The sequence below is a fragment of the Neurospora tetrasperma genome (genome assembly GCF_000213175.1).
Source record: "Neurospora tetrasperma FGSC 2508 unplaced genomic scaffold NEUTE1scaffold_2, whole genome shotgun sequence".
Classification (NCBI taxonomy): domain Eukaryota; kingdom Fungi; phylum Ascomycota; class Sordariomycetes; order Sordariales; family Sordariaceae; genus Neurospora; species Neurospora tetrasperma.
This window is the reverse complement of record NW_009799100.1, coordinates 4,529,900-4,548,555: the sequence shown is the minus strand read 5'-3', so window position 1 is coordinate 4,548,555 and position 18,656 is coordinate 4,529,900. Positions and strand designations below refer to the sequence as shown.

Sequence of the window (18,656 nt, the reverse complement as noted above, 5' to 3'; positions counted from 1 at the left end):
CCCCCCCCCCCCCCCCCCTCCACCTGCATCCGGCCTTGTCGTCTCCATTCAGTTTCTTTCCGTCCAGTCCTTCCTCCCATCTGGTGCTCTGCAGACGATCGATCTGTCTCTCTGTCCCTCGTCTCGTTTCCATGCAAACACTTCCTTCTCCCACCTTCTCCCCCCACTCTCCTCTTCCGCTGCTCATCTGCGTCTCGTCTCCGTCTGCCACCGCCCGACTTCCCCCAATTCTCTCCTGCTCAAGCACCACGTCAAACTCCTGTAGAGGACCCGACTGTCAACTCCCTTAATCCCCCTTCTACGTACTTGCTTCCATCCCTGGACCTCAGTTTGGGCCATCGTCAAAGCCTAATTACCTCGGACGTCCATCTCACTTCCCGCTACTACCTACCTAATCGACGACAAACACGACGACAAGTGACTCTTTAGCTGGAAGTTGCTTCGACTTTTTGGTCCTGTCTGTTCCGCCTCGCTTCTTCATCCACCACCCAGAAAAAAAAAAAAGTCTCACTACGTGGTTTCCCTGAACACGGACCATCTTCGCTACGTTACAGTACCTTAGCTTGCCCGGCTGGCTTGCAATGGCTTTCTAGATCGACAAACTTTCGATTCCGTCTTTCTCAACTTTGCGTGTTTTGGAAAAAGGACCACGGGCTTCTGGGGGCACTCGGTGTTGTTGTTGTTGTCGTTATTGTTGTAATCGCTCAATAGGTGGCCGAGAGGGGAAAGCCAAGAAATACGAGGTATGTTCCCGTCGCGGAAGCCAAAGTGGAGATTCTGGCTGTGTCGACCTCATCCAAAAGGAAGACCCCAGCAATATCAGACACCACCAAAGCTGGAGAAAATATGCATCAACTCCTCGGGTCGCTAACAAAATCATCACCAGATACTTCACTCTGCCCTTGCTGCATCATCAATGGCACGCCAACGAGCTGCCCGTTTGTGGGCATGTCTTGCCCTAGTGGCCTCGCTTTGCGGAAACGCATTGGCCGTAGGCCCGTCCTATGATGTTGCCTACTGCGCCACCGTCAACACGGCTGACCCTGGCATGGACGCAAGTGAGTAACTAGAGACCTCCCGTCATCGCCATGTTCCCAAGGAGCCTGTACTAACCTCCATTGCAGATGAGAGCGACTACCAGTCCATGGGTTTGTGCTACGGAACCTGTTCTAGTGCCGAGGAGAAGTACGCCTTTGCTGTGGTCTGGCAAAAAAGCTGTTGGTGCACCAACGTTGTGCCGAACTCAGCCAACACCGTATCGTCCGAACAATGCTCAAATCCTTGTCCCGGATATCCTTCAGATTGGTGTGGAGGCGATTCCCTCTACGGATATCTCAAGATCACGGGCATCAAGCCGTCCAGCACGGCGGCGGCGGCGTCGTCAACGTCAACCGGCACCACCACCCAGCAAGCCACCAAGACGACCGCATCCTCAACTAAGCCCACGACTCAACCCACGACTACAGTATGTATCCTCCCCGTTTCTCCTTGCTCAACCCCCAACTTCCACGATGCCCTCAGCGTCCCCGTTCTCGGCGCGTTTTGATATTTTTTCTTGAGTCTACATCATGAAACTCCCCACCCTTGGTCAAACATTTCGCTGTCCAGGCTGTGGTGATCATCAAGACTGAGACTGAGCAGACTGCTGCCATCAAAACTGTCCAGAGCACTGTTCGAGAAACAGTGACTGTGATACCCTCGCTGAAGTCTTCGGTGGCTTCCTCAACTGTGGTTTCTTATCCCACCACCCTTGTTACCTCTGTATGATCCTTTTTGTACCTTTTTTCATTCGTTTTCGTCAGACCATGCATTTAACCGTAGCTTCCTGGGTGCATGCAAGGCTAACATTGTGGATAGGCGACACAAACTACCGATGATCCCGTTACAACAGATCCGATGCAGCCAAGCACCCAAACCGTTACCGTTGGCGGAAAAGTACAAACCGTGATCATCACACCAACCCCAACAGCCACCAGCGCAGGTCAGCTCGCCGAACCGGAAGCCAATGGAAAGAAGAAGGCAATCAGCACGGGTGCAGCAGTCGGAATCGCCATCGGCGTCGTCGCTGCTCTGGGAATTATTGGCGTATTGCTCTGGATCTGGTTCATGAAGCGCAGGAAACAGAACGAAGAGAGCGGTTCTTCATTCGGATCGCCACGCGGAAGCTCTTCGGGATCAAAGAGCGCCACAGTCACCGAAACTCGTTTTGCACCCGAGCTGGTAGCATGGGGGGATGGGCCGGCCTCCAAGAGGAGGAGCACGCTGATGCCAGTCGACCCACGCTTGAATCCATACGGCAGCGCTCTATACAACGGCCAAAACAAGAGCCGCGAGAGTATTACATCATTTCAGGACAACCAGGACTACTCGAGACGAGTTGTCGGTCAGCCGCGGGTACTGAGAGCCGTAAACCCGGATCCAATTGCCGAGGATTGAGAATCAAGCGGACGGTTTCGATAATTACTCACGACGCACACGAACGTTTCCTCGCGATTACATCATTATCCCCCTCATCATCATCCCATCACTTTCATCAACTGTCTTCTGCATTTGCATTGAGATACCACGGTGTTTATTTTTGCGTTTCATCTTTTCCGAAACTGGGTGGTAGGCGGGCTTGGTTTGCTTTTGGGGGCCGGACAGGGGGGAACTAAAAGAGAGGGAAGAGGGATGCTGCTGCTTTTGTCAGAATATTTTGCGTTTCTCGAGGGTTTTCCGGCGCTTTTTTTATCCATGTTAAACCACACTTGCATGCGCACATACAAACAGACGACCAACGCTGCTTATCTACCTGCCTTAATTTTCTTGTACTTTTTTCCATAACAATTTTGGGTTGCTGTTGCGTGTCTTTGATCGAGGTTCCTGCACCAGACGATTCGCCGCGCACCTCGAAGCTGTTCCACCCGTCGACATCGATCACTTGGCTTCGACGGAACGGATTCCAACGCTGACCCAACTCGCTTACACAACGGTTTACCTCAGCTCGGCAATTCGAGACTACGAAAATCTCTTTACGTCACCCCGAATTCAATATTTCACGACTTTCTTCTTTTGGACAAGACGGAAGCACGACCGAACCTTACTTGGAAACAACAATGGCTGAACCATAACCTTGCGTGCGCTTGGATCAGAGTTACGGAAGCGCGGCTTATGCGGCGGTTATGGGATTGAAGCTGTATGTGTGGGAGATTATAGCAAAGCCAGGGTATATGGGCTACAGGTTCCCCAAATTTCTGCCCACGGCTAGAGTTGGAAACCGAATACCTATCTGAATTGAAACCAACAATGGTTTTTGTCTGCCATTGATAGACGGGCCTTTGTGTAAAAGCATCATGTATCCAATTGACGGGGTGTCAAGGTGTCGTTCGTCACTGCGGCTACTGGAGTTGTCCTGCTGTCAAGATTGCCAGTGATCACTTCCTGTTCCTGACGGGCGTTCATCTCATTTTTGCTTGTTGTTCCTGATCTACCCTCGCAGCACATCCGCCTTATTTTGTCTTATCGAACCAGTCAGGGTGTGTACACTACAAAATCTGGCGGGTACCTGGACGGTGATAGTGTGTACACTACATCGTACATGACCGTTCGCACGGGTGAGCTTCGGAATTCCTTGCTGCTGAACCAATCGACCTTGCAATCCACATCAACAACCGAATGGATCTCCATCCACGAAATAAGATAGGGGATGGAGCGCACCGCACGGCTGACTTGGCTCGTTGTTCAGGGTTTGTGAGAAACGGATGGGAAAAAAAAGGAACAAAAGTGGTGGGCAGATTTCTGATCCGATTGGCCTTCTGTTGTGTGGCGAAAAAAAAAACCTGAAACTCGAAACCAAGAATCGGTGGAAGCCGCAGATTTGATTTCAAGCCCGCCGATCTCGAAGCAACCCAGATGCAGGCCCAATGCAGGCACCGCGGAAGCAAACGTGATGCAATGGCTGAAGATCCTCATTTATTAACAGTGGTCGATTGTCTCGGGTTGAGTTGGGCCAACACAACGTGTTGCTGCAAGATTGATAAAGAGCTCAGATTGACGTGAAAATAAGGGACAACGAATGGAAAGACATAGGAGCAATTGAATTATGAAATCAGTTTTGTCAGATAAACTCCGAAAGGTAGATACACGATGTGGAAAACTTCGCAAAAAAAAAAAAAGTCTATGACGCAGTTTGTTATTTGTGCTTTACACATGCGCAATCGACACATGTCATATCCACTTCCCGCGCGTACACATGTCGACGCACATGATGTAGATACTACACATCATTGTACATAAATATATGCAAGGGAAAAGGGGTTTCTCGGATATTTAAAGATCCCATCCATTGGAATGCAAGTCATGGACAAGATGCACGTTGTGCCCTTTCGTTGCTTCTTCTCGCATGCTGTCCACGTGAACCCATCTCGGCATTGCGATGAAAACCGGATGTTGAAGAGGTTGATGCGAAGAATGCCTATCAAGGAGAAAGAAGAAACAACATAAAAATCCGGGAACCTTTGCAACAACGCAGTAGTAGTCTGATGGTAGTGATGCGTTTTATAGTTGAATGTTGAACAATCTCAACCTTTTCCGCCCGAAGACCTCGGAGTGAGTGAGTGAGTGAGTGAGTACCGGCGCCGCGTTGCCGGGATCCTCGGGAGGGAATCATACACTAGAAACCACGAGGAACACTTGCCTGCCTACCTGCCCTGGTAACAACAGCCTGACCAAAAAGGAAAAGCAAGGAAAAGAAAAGAAAGCAAGTCAGGCCATCCATCGAAAAATAGGGGAATGTCAATCTACCTTACCTTATGTACACCTATGGTAATCTCGGACTAGGTCGTAAAATGTTTCAACGATTTTGCTTTTCTTGTTTGTCAAAGTCGCTTCTTCCGCTCGCTCGGTAAATAGGGACTTGACTCAGTAATCAATCAATTAATCAGTCAATCAATTAATCTGGCCTTGTTTGTCCCTTGACAGACCTTCTCTGCTTTTTTGTTGACAATTCAAACTTTGCTTTGTAGTATACCATAGCACATCCATCCATCCATCTCAAAACCAAAACATGTAAAATTGATGTAATTTGAGGAGGAAAAAAGGTTAGTACCAAGTTCCAAGTTCCAAGTTCCTACCTACCTTTCGAATGGCGCGCGGCGGATCTATCCGTAACTTCAGTTGCAATCCTCACTCTCCCCTACCTAGGTACGCATGCATAATGCCAGATACACTAACTAGATGCTCAAGCGTACATAGGTCTGACATTTTGGTCGGCTTAGCATCATCCAATGGCGGTTAAACAACCGCCCGGCTAGCTCAATCGGTAGAGCGTGAGACTCTTAATCTCAAGGTTGTGGGTTCGACCCCCACGTCGGGCTCAATTCCCGATGTTCCTGGTAAAAGGACAACATCATCTTTTTTTGCAAATAATATCTCTTTTGAATTTCATGAAGCGATCTCTTTTTAAGTTCCCTTTCCACTTTTCCTTTTTTTTCTTTTTCTTTGTCTCTTTTAAACCTCGTAAAGTGTGTTCTCCTCATTGGTACTTATAGTCGCAAGGAAGGTAGCGGGTCGGCATCTCGCTTCAGTCTTCATGGTACCATCGTCGTTTATCATTTATTTTCTTGCACAGGAAGTAAGCCGTACCGCCAAGTCATCACCACATTACATAGACTTATTGAGGATGGACGTTCATTAGAAACAGTATTTCTTCCAATTACCTGTGGTACACTGACCAGAATCTATCATCCTTCTCCATAATACTGTACATAACTTTTGTGCAGGCGAGGCGTGCTGGGAGACATATATGTCCCCTCATGAACCAGTCTGTTCACCTACTTCTCCAGCTGGCTTTCATGTATATAGCAACAAGTCTCGGAAGTGACGAATCCGGACAGCATTCCAATATGACCATAACACACAAATGGCACAATTGTGCTCAGGAAATGAATCCGACACCCTGCATATACATGAATCATGACCGTCTCGACCCATACATGAACCACCAAAAGACCGCCATCTTTTCCTGCCATATCCGAGGACGCCAGTAACGCCCAATGGTGACATCACGTCCTTAATGACCTAGTCCATCTTTTTCCTAATCACCAATAACTCCTAGACCGAAGAACATCCATAATGTACGCCGTATTATAAACAATTGACAAGCAACCCACGAAATGACTGAGCCACTCAATGATCGGTTGGCTCTGGCTTCACAAGGTCCATCTCGACACTTGGGGCCCGGGAGCTGTCCTCATCTGATGACGATTCAGCATTATCATCATCTTCATCTTCATCGTCCTCGTCATCCTCGCCCTCTGTCGCGGTAGAAAACTCTTCCTCGTCGTCCGAGGTTGGATTGCGCTCACTGCAGAAGCTTGCGAGCAGGTTGTGATCACCCTGTGGCTCCCGCTTGATGTTAGAGATCGGATCAGGATCAGTAGTAGCAGCTCGCAGGGGCTGAGGAACAGCAATAGCAGTTCCAACGGCGTCGGGGCCAGCAGTAGCAGCCCGAGCGCGCTCATGAACAACACCGACGGCCTGGACTACCTCAGAAGCAGCTGTGCCAGCTTGAAGAGGCTCAGGCCGGGCAGCAGCTTCAGGAGCAGCAACGCTAGGGGCTCGAGAGGGTTCAACAGCTGGTTGAACTGGCGCGGCGTGTTCATTCTTGATTGAGGGAACCGAAGCTTGGTTACTGCTCAGCAAAGGGGCCGGCTCGACGGGCTCAGCCTTGATGGAAGAGGTTGCAGTTGGTCCCGAAGATGGCGGAGGGGCATCTACCATTGATGCATCAACCACCGAAGTGTCCACAATCGATGCATCCACCATGGTCGTGTCATGATCATCGGCAGCTTCGTTAGCCGCGGCGTCCGGAGGGACAAAAAGGCCCTCGCTAGCAGCCCTCTCCTGCTTCGGCTCCTCCGGTTCTTCGACCTTCTCAGGCTCTTCAGGCTCGCCCTTGACGACGGGCGCGAACAAAGGATCGGTTTTTTGTAAATACGGCACCATCTCTGCTCGCAATGTTCGCTCTACCCGGGGTAGCCCCTTACGATTCGCGACCTCACTCCCAACCAGTGCCGAAAGATAATGTCTTCGCAGTATGTCGTGGAGATCGTCAGCCTCATCTTGAAGCCGTTTCTTGAGCTCCCTGCACATGACACCAAGCTGATCCTGTACAACGCGGGTGGCAGCCTGGAATATTGACATACGGTGGGTTCCAACATGCGCTTCCATTATGTCCTTCATTCGCCTAAAGCATCCCGAGCCTGTGAAAAAATGAAAGTGATTAGCAAAGTTGCCCGAAAAGTGATTGTTTTTCAAAGGTCCCGGTTAGCCACGTACCTCTTTCCTCAGCACAGGCCTGATACGTCCTCTCCATCTGGGTCTGAATAGTAGGCGCGAAGCTACGATTCGCATCACGCTGTTGTTCTTGAACGATGGCATTCAGTGCATCGGGTAGTTCAGAGATCTTCTGGCAATGGGCTTGGAGTTGCTGATACAACATGTTGATCCCGTGGTAATTATTTGCGCGTTGTTGAGTTCGAATTGTTGCCTCTCTGTGGAAGGTCTCGAGCAGCAGCTTGGTGGACTTGGCGAAGTTCGTCAGGACGCTGGGAAGACGGCGCTGGAAGGTTCGCTCCCAAGTAGTACTCAATGGCGTATGAATGGGTTCAATGAGCTCTGCATTAAAGTCTCGAAGACCCGAAGCACCAGAAAACACACCGCTCCGGCGACAGGTGGCTCTGTACGTTGACCAGAGCAACCCACCTGCATCTCTGTGTGCGCCCCAACCCGTGGCGGTGGGCAAGGCCCTGTCTGCTGCGACAGGCAAATACTTCTCAAAGATTTCATAGATGTTTTCCGCAAGCGCCTCTTTGAGGTTGTTCATAGTCTCCTTTACCACGTCATCCAGTTCCTACAAGATGTTAGCAGTTGACTAGCACCGCGGCCGGGGATGGGCCAGTGACTTATCTGCTCCATTTGGTCGATCCGCTTGCGCAAGTGGTTCTCCTCCGCTCGCTTCTCGCTGTCGGTCAGATTTGAGCGTGTGCCGTCATTGGTCGCCCACATGCTCAGCGAGTTGAGAAGTTGGGAAAGGTCAGCAAGGAAGCGTCTGCAGCTAGCAGCCCGACCATTTTCTGTAAGTTTTTGCGCATGGGCCTGAAGTTGAGGAATCTCAGTTTCCTCGAGTGACCGGAACCCAGCGCTATTAAACTTGTCCCTCACCAGCCTCCCACTCAGCTTCTGGAAAGCACGACTACTGACACAGAAAACTGGAAGAGTCTCAGCAACTTTATCATAGTCCCTTAAATCGACATCTGGGTTAAAGTTCTCCTCGTCCTCTTCGATCGCGGTTTCTTGGTCCAACTCTTTGATTCCCATGGCAAAGTCCTTTTTGATGGCCGTCCGGGAATATTCGTTTCTTCCTTGGATGCAGATAGCCTTGACCTCCGACTCCAAGTTCTTCTTTTCGGACTCGATCTCCTTGATAGCCGTCCGGGTTTCCTTTGCCTGGTCTTTGAGATCCCTAATACCCGCGCGAATCTTCTTTTTTTCTTCTCTCAAAGAAGAAATCTTATTTTCAATATCCTCTTTCGTTAATAGTTTTTTCTCTTCGCCAACTTTGGGGTTAGAGTTTTCCTTATTGCTTGAGTCGGACATTTCGGCATCCGAGTCATCTCCGTCTCCGTCGCTGCCGCTGTCGCTACCGCTACCGCTATCACTATCAATAGGATCGTTGTTACGTCGTTTGCGGCTTCTCCGTGATCCGCCATGACGCTTTCGTTTCTTGGCCTGCTGGGCTTCAGACGGATCGTAGACCTGCTCTCCCTTGTCCAGTTTGTCAAGTAGCACATCCCACTTTTCCATTTCTTCGTCAAGATGGTCGCGGATCTCGTCACACGCCGCTTCCTGATCTTTGAGATCACCGAGCTTCTTCTTGAGCTTCTTGATCTCGTCTTCTTTGCTTCGAATCTGTGTCTCGTGTTGAGAGACACGTTCTTCAAGATTGAGACTCTCCACTGCCTCAGTGACCGAGATATCATCGGTCTTTGAGCAAATGAAAGTCACAGCTGAATATGCGCCATCATATTTCAGCTGGCGCTTGAAGGTATCGCCAAGCAGAGACTTTGCCGTCTTGTCATCCACAGCGCGGGTGATGGGTGCCACAATCCAAAGACCGGTACATGCCTTCATGTAGTTTGCAGCAACGGCGGCTCTTGCGGCGTTCGAATCCTGGACACCGGGAAGATCGACGAGGCACACTCCTGTGGATAGGACAGAGGCCTTGGTGTATATGCGAACAACCTTGATAAGAGGCCAGTACTCAATCGACTTGTCTGTGTTCTTCTCCTTACTGTCGACGTAGGTCTGCAGTTGGCGGTAGAGACTGCTAGCTGTAGTGGCTTGAAGCTTCCTTGTCGTGCCTAACACAGCGCGAACTGATGGCTGGTTTACAAGCTCCACAGGGTTATGCTTCGGCATGGTGTCCTTGACGAGGCGGGGGTAGACAGCTTTGATCTTGGCATAGGCAATACCGGCCTCGCTATCTTCGTTGGAACTCTCGCGCGAAACCTCACCACTTCCATCAAGGAGATCGCTGTAGAGCTCTTGCAACTCTTTTAGCCACTCGGCCGATGTGATGAACTCGACTTCGGCACGGTAGAGTTCATTGGGATCCTTTGAGTGGTTGTAAGAGATCTCTGTGGGAGATGCCGTGCAAGCTCTCATGCAGTTAGTTGCCAGGAGACGCTCCTCATCAAGGACGGCACTGATGACACTCGACTTTCCGGCTCCTGTGTTGCCTACGACTCCAACAATAGTGCGGGTCGGTTTAGCGCGAGATTGAACATCATTGATCATCTTGAGCCACTGGGCGGCTGTGGTGTCCTCGATATTTTTGGCGGCTTCGAGGGGACCTTTGAGGCCCTCGAGAGCCTTGACACCGACACGGACAGCCCTCTCGAGGACATGTACCGACCGCTTTTCGCTGTCGTTAACGAGTTCTTGGAGCCACTGGAGGTCAATCCTAGGCTCGTCGTCATGTGTGGGCGCGGGCGGTGCATTGAAGCCCCTGTCATCGCGGGGTTCGCCCTTCACCGCAGCCATGGTTTCCCTGTGGCGAAAGTCTGTATGTACGTAGGCCAAGTTAGCTTGCGGCAGGAATATGAGACAGGATTGCGTCCGCAGGATCCTATTGGTTGTCGGGGGGGAGACTATAGTGTATATCAAGAATGGAACGGGCATACCTTTCAAATCTTCCTGGTTAGTCTGTCTGCCCCAGTGGTTGACTTGACAATGAGAGCACACTTCTGTGAGGGCCGACTTGTAGGGGGTTCACTCCGTCAAAGTCGCAATTGCACGGAATACCACAGTGATGATGGAGGATACGAAAAAACGGAGTCGCGTAGTAACACGCGACGCGTCATTTGACGTTCAGGTGAAGGAAGTGTCAGGCAAGTGTCTAGCCCTTGCGAGTAGTTATTACGAAGATGGTATGGTGGGGTGGGCAAACGAAGTAGACAATTCTAAACGATCTTGAAAGGACGGGACTGTGTAGAATACTCGAGATTAAATGGGAAAAAACCGCGATCCAGCCATATGTCGAATCGTAGATGTCTCAGGAAAGTTACTTGGATTGAGTGGGCCAGAAGAAAGACAAGACAACAGACCGAACCCACAGGATGGAATTGGCCGGGCGGGTTTCGGTTTCGACGGGTGGAATTGCGGGGATGTGCGCTGCTTCCAGTCCAAATCGAGTTGAGAATCCGAATCACTCGCAGGGGGGGCAAACGCGCCTTCTGTGCCCTAAACATTTGATAAGCACGCGTGTTAAGGCGGAAACCCCACCTCGACTTCACGTCACCTCGTGATTCAATTAGCGCGGCATCCTCGATCCGGCCAGCACCCTGCTAGCGCTTGCCTGCCTGTGTAGATGTGGGGTCTTCTGTCTGTTAGTGTTGTTGGTGACAGCTCCGTACTCACAGCGCAGGTACTTTTGAGGTACTTGAACAGGCACTTCATCCGTCAAGCAGTCCAGGCTTACCTTTACAAAATAGTATGATAGATCGTTGTAGTTCAAAGAGCGCTTTACGTGTATGAAACCACCATTCTTCCTGTTCGTTAGATGTACAACGATCTGTATTGTTGCTGGAGGGCAGAAAACCCAACGTGTAAAACATGACTCCACGAGACTCGTTTGATGGTGTAAGTGATGCTCGTAAAACCCCAACCCTAGACAGTGCTTCGTGAGCGCAGCCTGCCGAGTCAAGACAGCCATCAATTCATTGTTCAATGCAGCTCGCGTTATCCTCCAGCTTCATCTTGCGCCAGTTACTCAATCTTCTACAAAAACAAACCGACTACATTCAATCAAATTCAAGACGATCTCCAGCCGACAAAGCAACCATGTCGCATATGGTAAATCCCCTGGCGACGCCAGAACAGCTCTACCAACGGCGTTCCTTCGGCGCGCTTCCCACAGAGCTGCAAGACACCATCTTCTTTTCAACCCAATGCCTCACCCAAGCAGCCGGTCTGCTCCTCCAGCTCCCACAATCTGTTACAGCCCAGGCGAACGTCCTCCTCGCGCGATACTGGCTAGTGGAACCCATGATGTCCCATGAATTCAGCGTAAGCCCTTGCCTTCCTCCCACCTCCTCTTCTTCCCCCAAAGTCGCCTCATCATGAACCAACCACTAATACATCTTCCCTCCTCCCAGGACATTTCAGCCGCCTCTGTTTACTTAATCGCCAAACTATCCCCATACCCCCGCTCCCCGCGCGACCTCGCTCTCGTATACAACTACCTCCTCTCTCCATCCTCGACCTTCTTCCACCCATCATCCGCGCCTGCGTCCGACGACTCACAACCACCACCACCACCACCATCACCACCAACCAACATCCCAAACGACTACTACCTCCCCGAACACGTCTACAACTCCTTCCACACACGTCTTCTCCGCTGCGAATCCCGCATCCTTTACGCGCTCTCGTTCGACACGCACGTCTCCCTCCCCCACCCCTTGGCCATCACATACCTCCAAGCTCTCGATTTCCTCAACACCTCCAAGTCCACGATATCGAAACGGACGCTCGCGTACCTGAACACGGCGCTCCTGTCGCCGCAGATGCTGTACCTGACCAGCCAGCCGAACGCGCTGGCCGTCGCGGCTATTTACAACGCGGCTAAAGATGTGGGCGCCAAGATGCCCGAGTGCGAGTGGTGGGAGGTGTTCGATGTGGATCGGGAAGAGCTGGGGTTCTTGGTGGTGGGCATGAGGAGCGTGGATGGCTGGGGGCGGAAGATGAGAGAGGATGTGGAGAGAATGAAGGCGGGGACAGAAAGTGGTAGCAAAAGAGGCGGTATGATTACGCGGAGGGATATAGAGGGTGAACTAAGGAGGAGGGGTATAAGTCTTGGCAATGGTGATGATGGTGGGAACACTGGTGTTGGATCTGAAGAGCCGGTTGATATGGAGGCGGAAATGGCTAGGAGGATGGATGAAAAGATGGCAGAGATTGAGGGCAGTGCTTCCTGATGTGTGCTGCCAGAACGAATTTGTTCAACATGATGAAACTCAAGAGAGCCGGTCAGCTGAAGAAGCGACACCAGAAAGAAGGTTTATAGATAAGATACCCAATGATTTGAACGAAAAGCAATCAGCAGTTCTACAGCATATTGACATTGTCAGCTATTCTAGTCTTGCACTTAGTGCACGGGTCCGATCCTCAATCAATCCAAATTTACACTGATCCTCTACTATCACGGCTGCCCACTAACACTTCAGGCACTTTGTGAACTTGCTGAGTCGTCGTAATCACACATGGAACGTTATGAACAACCTGACTTGAAGAAAGCAATCTGTATCTGGTTATCTATGTTCGGATTCTTCCATCCGACGCAACTCTCAGTAGATAGGTATGAAACCCAAGCAAACGAACAAAAAAAAAAACCTAAAAAAGGAAGACAGCAAAACCGTCAATGTCCTCATCAAGACAAAAAGCGATGCTCGAACCAGGTTTCGAACCTGGGACCTTTTGCGTGTGAGGCAAACGTGATAACCACTACACTATTCGAGCCACCGATGGTAAATGTGACGCCGTTGTAATCCACAAGTATCGCATACTCTCTCTCCACTTGGTGCCACACATACAGGCTATGTATCTACAGACTAGGTAGAATTTTCACGACAGCGTCAAATGACGAACAAGCTCTTTGACTTTTTGTTGTATGCCACCAACCTGATATATAGTAGTAATACAACCCACCTTTCATTCCTCCCAATTCCTTTGACGGGGAGGTGGAATGATCGGACACGGCACAGTTCATCTGACCGTCACTCACCTCACCTCGAAACCATCCACCCCAACCCTCCCTTCACCATACTCGCAGCATCGAACCCCACACAAGTAGCTGTAGCATAATTGCCATCATGGCTAATACTAAGCAGCGCCACTTGATGGTTTTCAGTATCTCCCTTAACCCCCCTGATAATAGCCACAGGCGGTCCACTTCCCAACCTCGCCCTACCAGGAGGTGTTTCCTGCGGTGCTGTTGTCGTCCTCCCCCTCCTCCCCACCAGCGTGCTATCATTTGACTCTGTTGTCGTATCAGGCTTGTCTGTCTCAAGGTGATAATCAAACATTCGATCCTCAGGCATGATATCTTTTGTATCAACGGGGGTGGTCGGACCGGTCGTAGACCCTTCAAACGGTCTCTTGTCTGTTTCCAGGTGGTAATCAAATACCATGTCCTCCGGCATGATGTCCTTGGTGTCGACTGGCGTAGTAGGACCAGTTTGGGAGCCAGTGAAGCTTCGACGACGAAGAGCTCTGTCGGACCCGTTGGGTTTGTCGGTTTCAAGCTTATAGTCAAAGACTCGATCCTCAGGCATGATGTCTTGGGTATCCACGGGGGTGGTTGGGCTACGGGCGGAACCTTCAAAGACGTGGTGATGCTTGTTGTTGTTGTTGTTGTTGTTGTTGTTGTTGTTGTTGTTGTTGTTGTTGTTGTTGTTGTTGTTGTTGTTGTTGTTGGTGTCGAGCTGTTGGTCAAAGAGTCGGTCCTCGGGCATGATGTTCTTGGGATCTACTTTGGTGGTGGGCCCGGTTGTTGAGCCGGTGAAGGTTTTAGAAGAAGAAGAAGAAGAGGAGGAGGAGGAGGAGGAGGAGGAGGCGGCTAGTTCCCTCTCAATCTGGTTCAGTTCCGCTGCCTTGGCGACGATGATGTCGTGAAAGGTCAAGTGACGATGCGGATGGGCTTTGATAGCTGCTTCTTTTGCTGCGAACCTATAGGCCAAAAGGTCAAAAAGTGTTGGCTACCCCTAGTCTGTCTCTGAGATAGAGAACGAAAGCCTAGATTACTTACCTCCCAGCCATAAAAGCAGCTACCTCTCCCAAATCCACACCATGACCCTTCCACTTTTGTTCTAGCCGTTTATGACCATGACCAAACCCCTCGGTCTCCTTACCCTGCTGCTTAAGCGTGTCATGCTCCTTTGCAAACTTTAGCACAGCACGCAAGTATGACTTGAGTTTGGAGCTAGGCCGCCTCAACTCTTCCTCACACAGGATCCTGCGAACAAAATGTCGACCGCGGCCAGTAGGGCAAGACAAGATGGTCTGGATCCGCGACACCTGGCAGATATCGGTCCCAACATTCATGGGCCATGGAAAGCGGATGAGTCGAGATGCCATGGTGACATACCTTATTGGTAGCGGCTTGCCTAAGCGAGTCTGTCAAGCTGCTGAGAAGAGGAATATGTGGTGGTGAGCAGGACACCGAGGTGACGGCATTGTGATGGGACAATGTAACGTGCAAAACCTCGCAGGCATCTGATGAGTTAGGTTCTAGACCACTGAAGCATTCACTAAAATGCCCTACAAGGACGGACAAACACGCTAAAACACGACCGTTGCGACAACCCTACGTCATGAATCGCTTTAACGATACATTATCGATAAGGTAAGTTACCTATTATGGACGATAAGGTAAAGGAAGCCTGAACGATGATATTTGAACTCTCATTCTTTTTTTTTGACACCTTCGCGCATTCTGTTGCTAATCCTCCAAATCCTTCCCTTTTTTGGTGCTTGTGAGGCACATGATTACCTGTATGACAAAGTTCTTCATGCTTTCGATGCAAATAATTTCCTCCACTGCGGACGACCAATGCCGCAGTTCCGATCAACGACTGATAACTGTTATGAGAATTTTCAACATCGAACAACTTTTGGGGTTTTACCCTTCTTCCAGAAATGTAGTCCGTGCATGTACGGGCGAGGTTACACTTCTTTGTCAATATTCTTAGTTTTCGCCGAGAAGAGGAGCACGCTCGGCATCGGGCTGAGTCTGGCGTGTGCCCCAGCTGACCTCCTTACCGGTCCAAGCAGGTACGGCGACGACCACAGTGAAGACAAACAGCACTGCCATGATGGTGAAGGCAAAGATCCACTGGAATGCAATGACGCGGTCAAAGAACTGGGCAACTCCCAAGGAAGCACTGAGGACGCTCAAGTTGAAGCCCATGGTGTAGTCCTGCGAGCCGTTAGTAAACAGTGTCTGTAATGTAACAAACGAGCTGTGGAAAGCTTACCTTGTAAATGACAATGAAGAACATTCCATAGACCAAGATCGACCAGATGAAGACGTTGGCAAAGATACGAGCAACAAAGCTATGCTGGGCAGGGACCATAATGGCACCGTTCCAGTACAGAGCAACGAAGGTCCAGGCGAGGGGACCAGAAACAGCGGGCATATGGATGCCCTTGGGGTACGCATTATGGCGGAAGTACAGCGACGTGAGGTTGATGAAGTTGATGATCAACAAGATCTCGGACCAGATGAAGTGCGAGCGAACGAAGAGCATCACCCACCCAAAGTGAAGCAGGTTGTTGAAGATGAAGTGGCTACCAACAGAGGCGGCAGCGTTGACCTGGGCGGAATCGTTGGAGAAGAGGTGGCCGATGTAGACTAGCTGGAGAATGAACAAGACAAGCCTGTCCAAGTGTCAGCATCGATATACGGCCGCGGCTGGTGGATTTGTGCATGGTATTTAGTACTCACCAGTAAATAGAGGTAATGGTGGCATTCTGCGTGAAGCCCGAAGGATGGGCATAGTTCTGACCCCAAATCGTCCGCCGAATGAGGTGTCCATCGTGAGGCGATTCGAAATCGTAGTAAACGGTCGTGATCACGGACAGGACCCAAGAAAGCAAAGTCAGGACCTTGTAGGTGGTGATGGATGTCGAACTATGCGATTCCCGCTTCGCGAAGGGGTTGACTGTTGAGACACTAGTTAGCGCTGTGTACGACAAGACTGATGAGCGTATAGATATCCACCTACGATCGCTGAAGTTCGCCATGTTGAGCAGCAAAGGGAAGATGGACCTATGTGAGCTCAAGTGGGCAGACCTGTGGTTGATGGTGTTGTGTATTTGGAAAAGATTCCGACAGAGGGGGGGAATACGAGGAAGAAGAGAGGTGACAAAGTAGTCCTGCGGGCGGATGTGGGGTGTTATGTAAGGGCTGAGGAAAAACAAAAACAGGTAGACAAGACCAGATTGGGATGGAAAACGGGAAGAGGGTGTGGAGAGTGTTTCGGTTTGCGGGGAAGCAATGGAGGAGGCAATGGACGGATGTAAGTGGACAAGCACCACGGGAAGTTGAGCTACACGAGGAATTCCCATCCAGCAAGAGTAGGTAACTCTTCCATGCAATACCGAACGGGGGGCAAAAGGAAGGAAGCCGGTCTCGTACGTTTCCCTTCAACCTTCCTTGCTCTCACTACTACCTCTACGTATACTCTTTCCTTTATACAGGACGTTTCACCCAAAGTAGGTGACTTTTGGCTGCTACCCCGCGTGGGAATGAGGCCACTTCTTGCGAAGGGGAATTCCATTGATATCCAGGACAGCCATCAAGATGAGCCAAAGAGAACGTAAAACAAGAGATACCTACTACCTCTCTACTTCTCTACATAGCCGCGTAAGTGCGTCACTGTCTTGGCCTTTTTGTTTGTTCATCCGATCCGTGCCACCCACACCAGGCCAGAAACAAGCAGCTCTTTCAATGGAAAGCTCGGCTGTGGTTGTAATCCCAGGCAGAAGTAACCATTATCAGGTTCATCTTCCCCGGCGGTTTCACCACATGACCCTGGACTCGGACAAGGTCCTGGAGCTGAAGCCGGGCGGTAGCTTGTTAGACTTGCGCAAGCCATCGATCTATCTGCTGATGATTTGCGGACCGTTTCACGCATTCGCGACCGGCAGACCTTTTGATTTGCACAATGCGAATCCGTTCACCGGTGCAATGGTTATCATGACTAAGAAGAGTCAAGTTGGAGAAATACTATCAGCGAGGGACTACCGTATAACGGACGGGAAACTGAAGAGGTCGGATTTCTAGTGTACGAGTCTCGAACTTGAGAACCTTGAGGAATGCACAGAGTGGGAAGAGAGGTGGGGCTGAAAGGGCAGATGAGGTCTTTCCATGCTTCTGATTGGGCAAAACGGCTGGGTAATGTCGTCATCGTACTTGCCCTGTTCGTCGCCTCCAAGCCAGCCTATAGCGATCAGTATCAGTCCATCTGCCTGTTCATCCCACAAAAGGAAGTTACAACGGCACTCGAGACTCATGAAGAAGGGCGCTTTCCTTCGGCATTCGTCCACACAAATGTTGAGCATCTTTGCCTTAATAAAAGGATGGGCAGTGCCGTGGATGGAAAGCCGCTAGGTAAGTACGGACGGCATACCACTGAGATGGACGGGACACCGCCTCTGTTTAGGTTGTTTATTTTGTTTACTTTCCCATCGATGCCCGCATATGTACAAGATCCCGATGTTTTGATACGAGAGTTATGCCGGGCAACCACCTCAAGCGGCATCATGCTGTGCTGCCAGTGTCATCTTGAGCTCAATCACGAACATCCACTCAGCCTTATTGGGTGTAATAGTATCTTCGATCGACCTGGGCTATAACCAATCACTGCTCCAGTTGCTATCTTTATATCTGACTGACATTCCGACTGAGCGAGTCCAGACAGACATCCAATGTCATAGGTAGGTTCAGTGGATGGAGTCTTTCCCCGGTTGACTTAAACTGTGATCAAACGACACACCTATTAACCAATTGGACCCTGAAAGCAATCATAATCACTGCCATTGTGAAAGCCCAAACCCTGTGCTGCCGAACGCGAGTCCTGTTCCTGCCCAATATCATGGTCGCGGATTCTCGAAACGGAGATTCAAAGGTTGAGAGGCTCAAGAGCATCGACGGACGGAAGGAGTTGAATGTCCTCCCGTCCCCATTAACATGATGTTACAGGGAATCATGTGCCATCATTACATTGATTGATCTCTTGGGTGTCTCAGATCACCGACCTCTGATTTGCTTATGGTTAATGGTCAGCCTTCGTAAACTTATTGCCAAAACATACTGCCACCCTCCCCCACATATCCAATGGGGCAAGGGGTGGCAGTATTTTTGTGAGCATCACTGTACTAGTACGTAATCACCTTCAAGTACCGCAACTTCACTGTCATCATGACATGTCACTGTTTAGTAGACAACACATCATTGAGAGAAAAAAAACAGCATTTTATCTAATCGCTTCTTCTAAACATGAGCACAAGTTCTACAAATAAATAACAAGACGAAGCGCCCTGACGCCTGACAC

General features: G+C 50.2%; 7 protein-coding genes across 7 annotated transcripts; 4 read left to right on the top strand and 3 right to left on the bottom strand.

Moving 5' to 3' along the window:
* Positions 1–669: 669 nt before the first annotated feature.
* NEUTE1DRAFT_121482 (uncharacterized protein) lies at positions 670–3,364 on the top strand (the record flags this gene model as incomplete). Its single annotated transcript, XM_009851638.1, has 5 exons — positions 670–743; positions 887–1,058; positions 1,125–1,465; positions 1,609–1,761; positions 1,858–3,364. The coding sequence occupies 4 exons, from the start codon at positions 917–919 to the stop codon at positions 2,434–2,436; spliced, it is 1,215 nt and encodes a 404-aa protein (XP_009849940.1).
* Positions 3,365–5,792: 2,428 nt separating this feature from the next.
* NEUTE1DRAFT_99890 (uncharacterized protein) lies at positions 5,793–6,026 on the top strand (the record flags this gene model as incomplete). Its single annotated transcript, XM_009851637.1, has 1 exon — positions 5,793–6,026. One exon carries the CDS (start codon positions 5,793–5,795, stop codon positions 6,024–6,026), a length of 234 nt encoding a protein of 77 aa, XP_009849939.1.
* Positions 6,027–6,165: 139 nt separating this feature from the next.
* Positions 6,166–10,083, bottom strand: NEUTE1DRAFT_129033 (uncharacterized protein; the record flags this gene model as incomplete). Its single annotated transcript, XM_009851636.1, has 3 exons — positions 6,166–7,241; positions 7,318–7,891; positions 8,203–10,083. The coding sequence occupies 3 exons, from the start codon at positions 10,081–10,083 to the stop codon at positions 6,166–6,168; spliced, it is 3,531 nt and encodes a 1,176-aa protein (XP_009849938.1).
* A 1,296-nt stretch (positions 10,084–11,379) lies between these two features.
* NEUTE1DRAFT_61408 (uncharacterized protein) lies at positions 11,380–12,644 on the top strand (the record flags this gene model as incomplete). Its single annotated transcript, XM_009851635.1, has 2 exons — positions 11,380–11,607; positions 11,697–12,644. 2 exons carry the CDS (start codon positions 11,383–11,385, stop codon positions 12,516–12,518), a joined length of 1,047 nt encoding a protein of 348 aa, XP_009849937.1.
* A 555-nt stretch (positions 12,645–13,199) lies between these two features.
* Positions 13,200–14,676, bottom strand: NEUTE1DRAFT_121478 (uncharacterized protein; the record flags this gene model as incomplete). The annotated part of the gene is made up of 3 exons (XM_009851634.1): positions 13,200–14,268; positions 14,348–14,484; positions 14,617–14,676. The coding sequence occupies 3 exons, from the start codon at positions 14,674–14,676 to the stop codon at positions 13,326–13,328; spliced, it is 1,140 nt and encodes a 379-aa protein (XP_009849936.1).
* A 296-nt stretch (positions 14,677–14,972) lies between these two features.
* Positions 14,973–16,403, bottom strand: NEUTE1DRAFT_61404 (uncharacterized protein; the record flags this gene model as incomplete). Its single annotated transcript, XM_009851633.1, has 4 exons — positions 14,973–15,517; positions 15,576–15,978; positions 16,046–16,262; positions 16,326–16,403. The coding sequence occupies 4 exons, from the start codon at positions 16,342–16,344 to the stop codon at positions 15,287–15,289; spliced, it is 870 nt and encodes a 289-aa protein (XP_009849935.1).
* Positions 16,404–16,597: 194 nt separating this feature from the next.
* NEUTE1DRAFT_109209 (uncharacterized protein) lies at positions 16,598–17,386 on the top strand (the record flags this gene model as incomplete). The annotated part of the gene is made up of 5 exons (XM_009851632.1): positions 16,598–16,619; positions 16,673–16,734; positions 16,801–16,815; positions 16,963–16,966; positions 17,028–17,386. The coding sequence occupies 5 exons, from the start codon at positions 16,598–16,600 to the stop codon at positions 17,384–17,386; spliced, it is 462 nt and encodes a 153-aa protein (XP_009849934.1).
* Between the last annotated feature and the right edge of the window lie 1,270 nt (positions 17,387–18,656).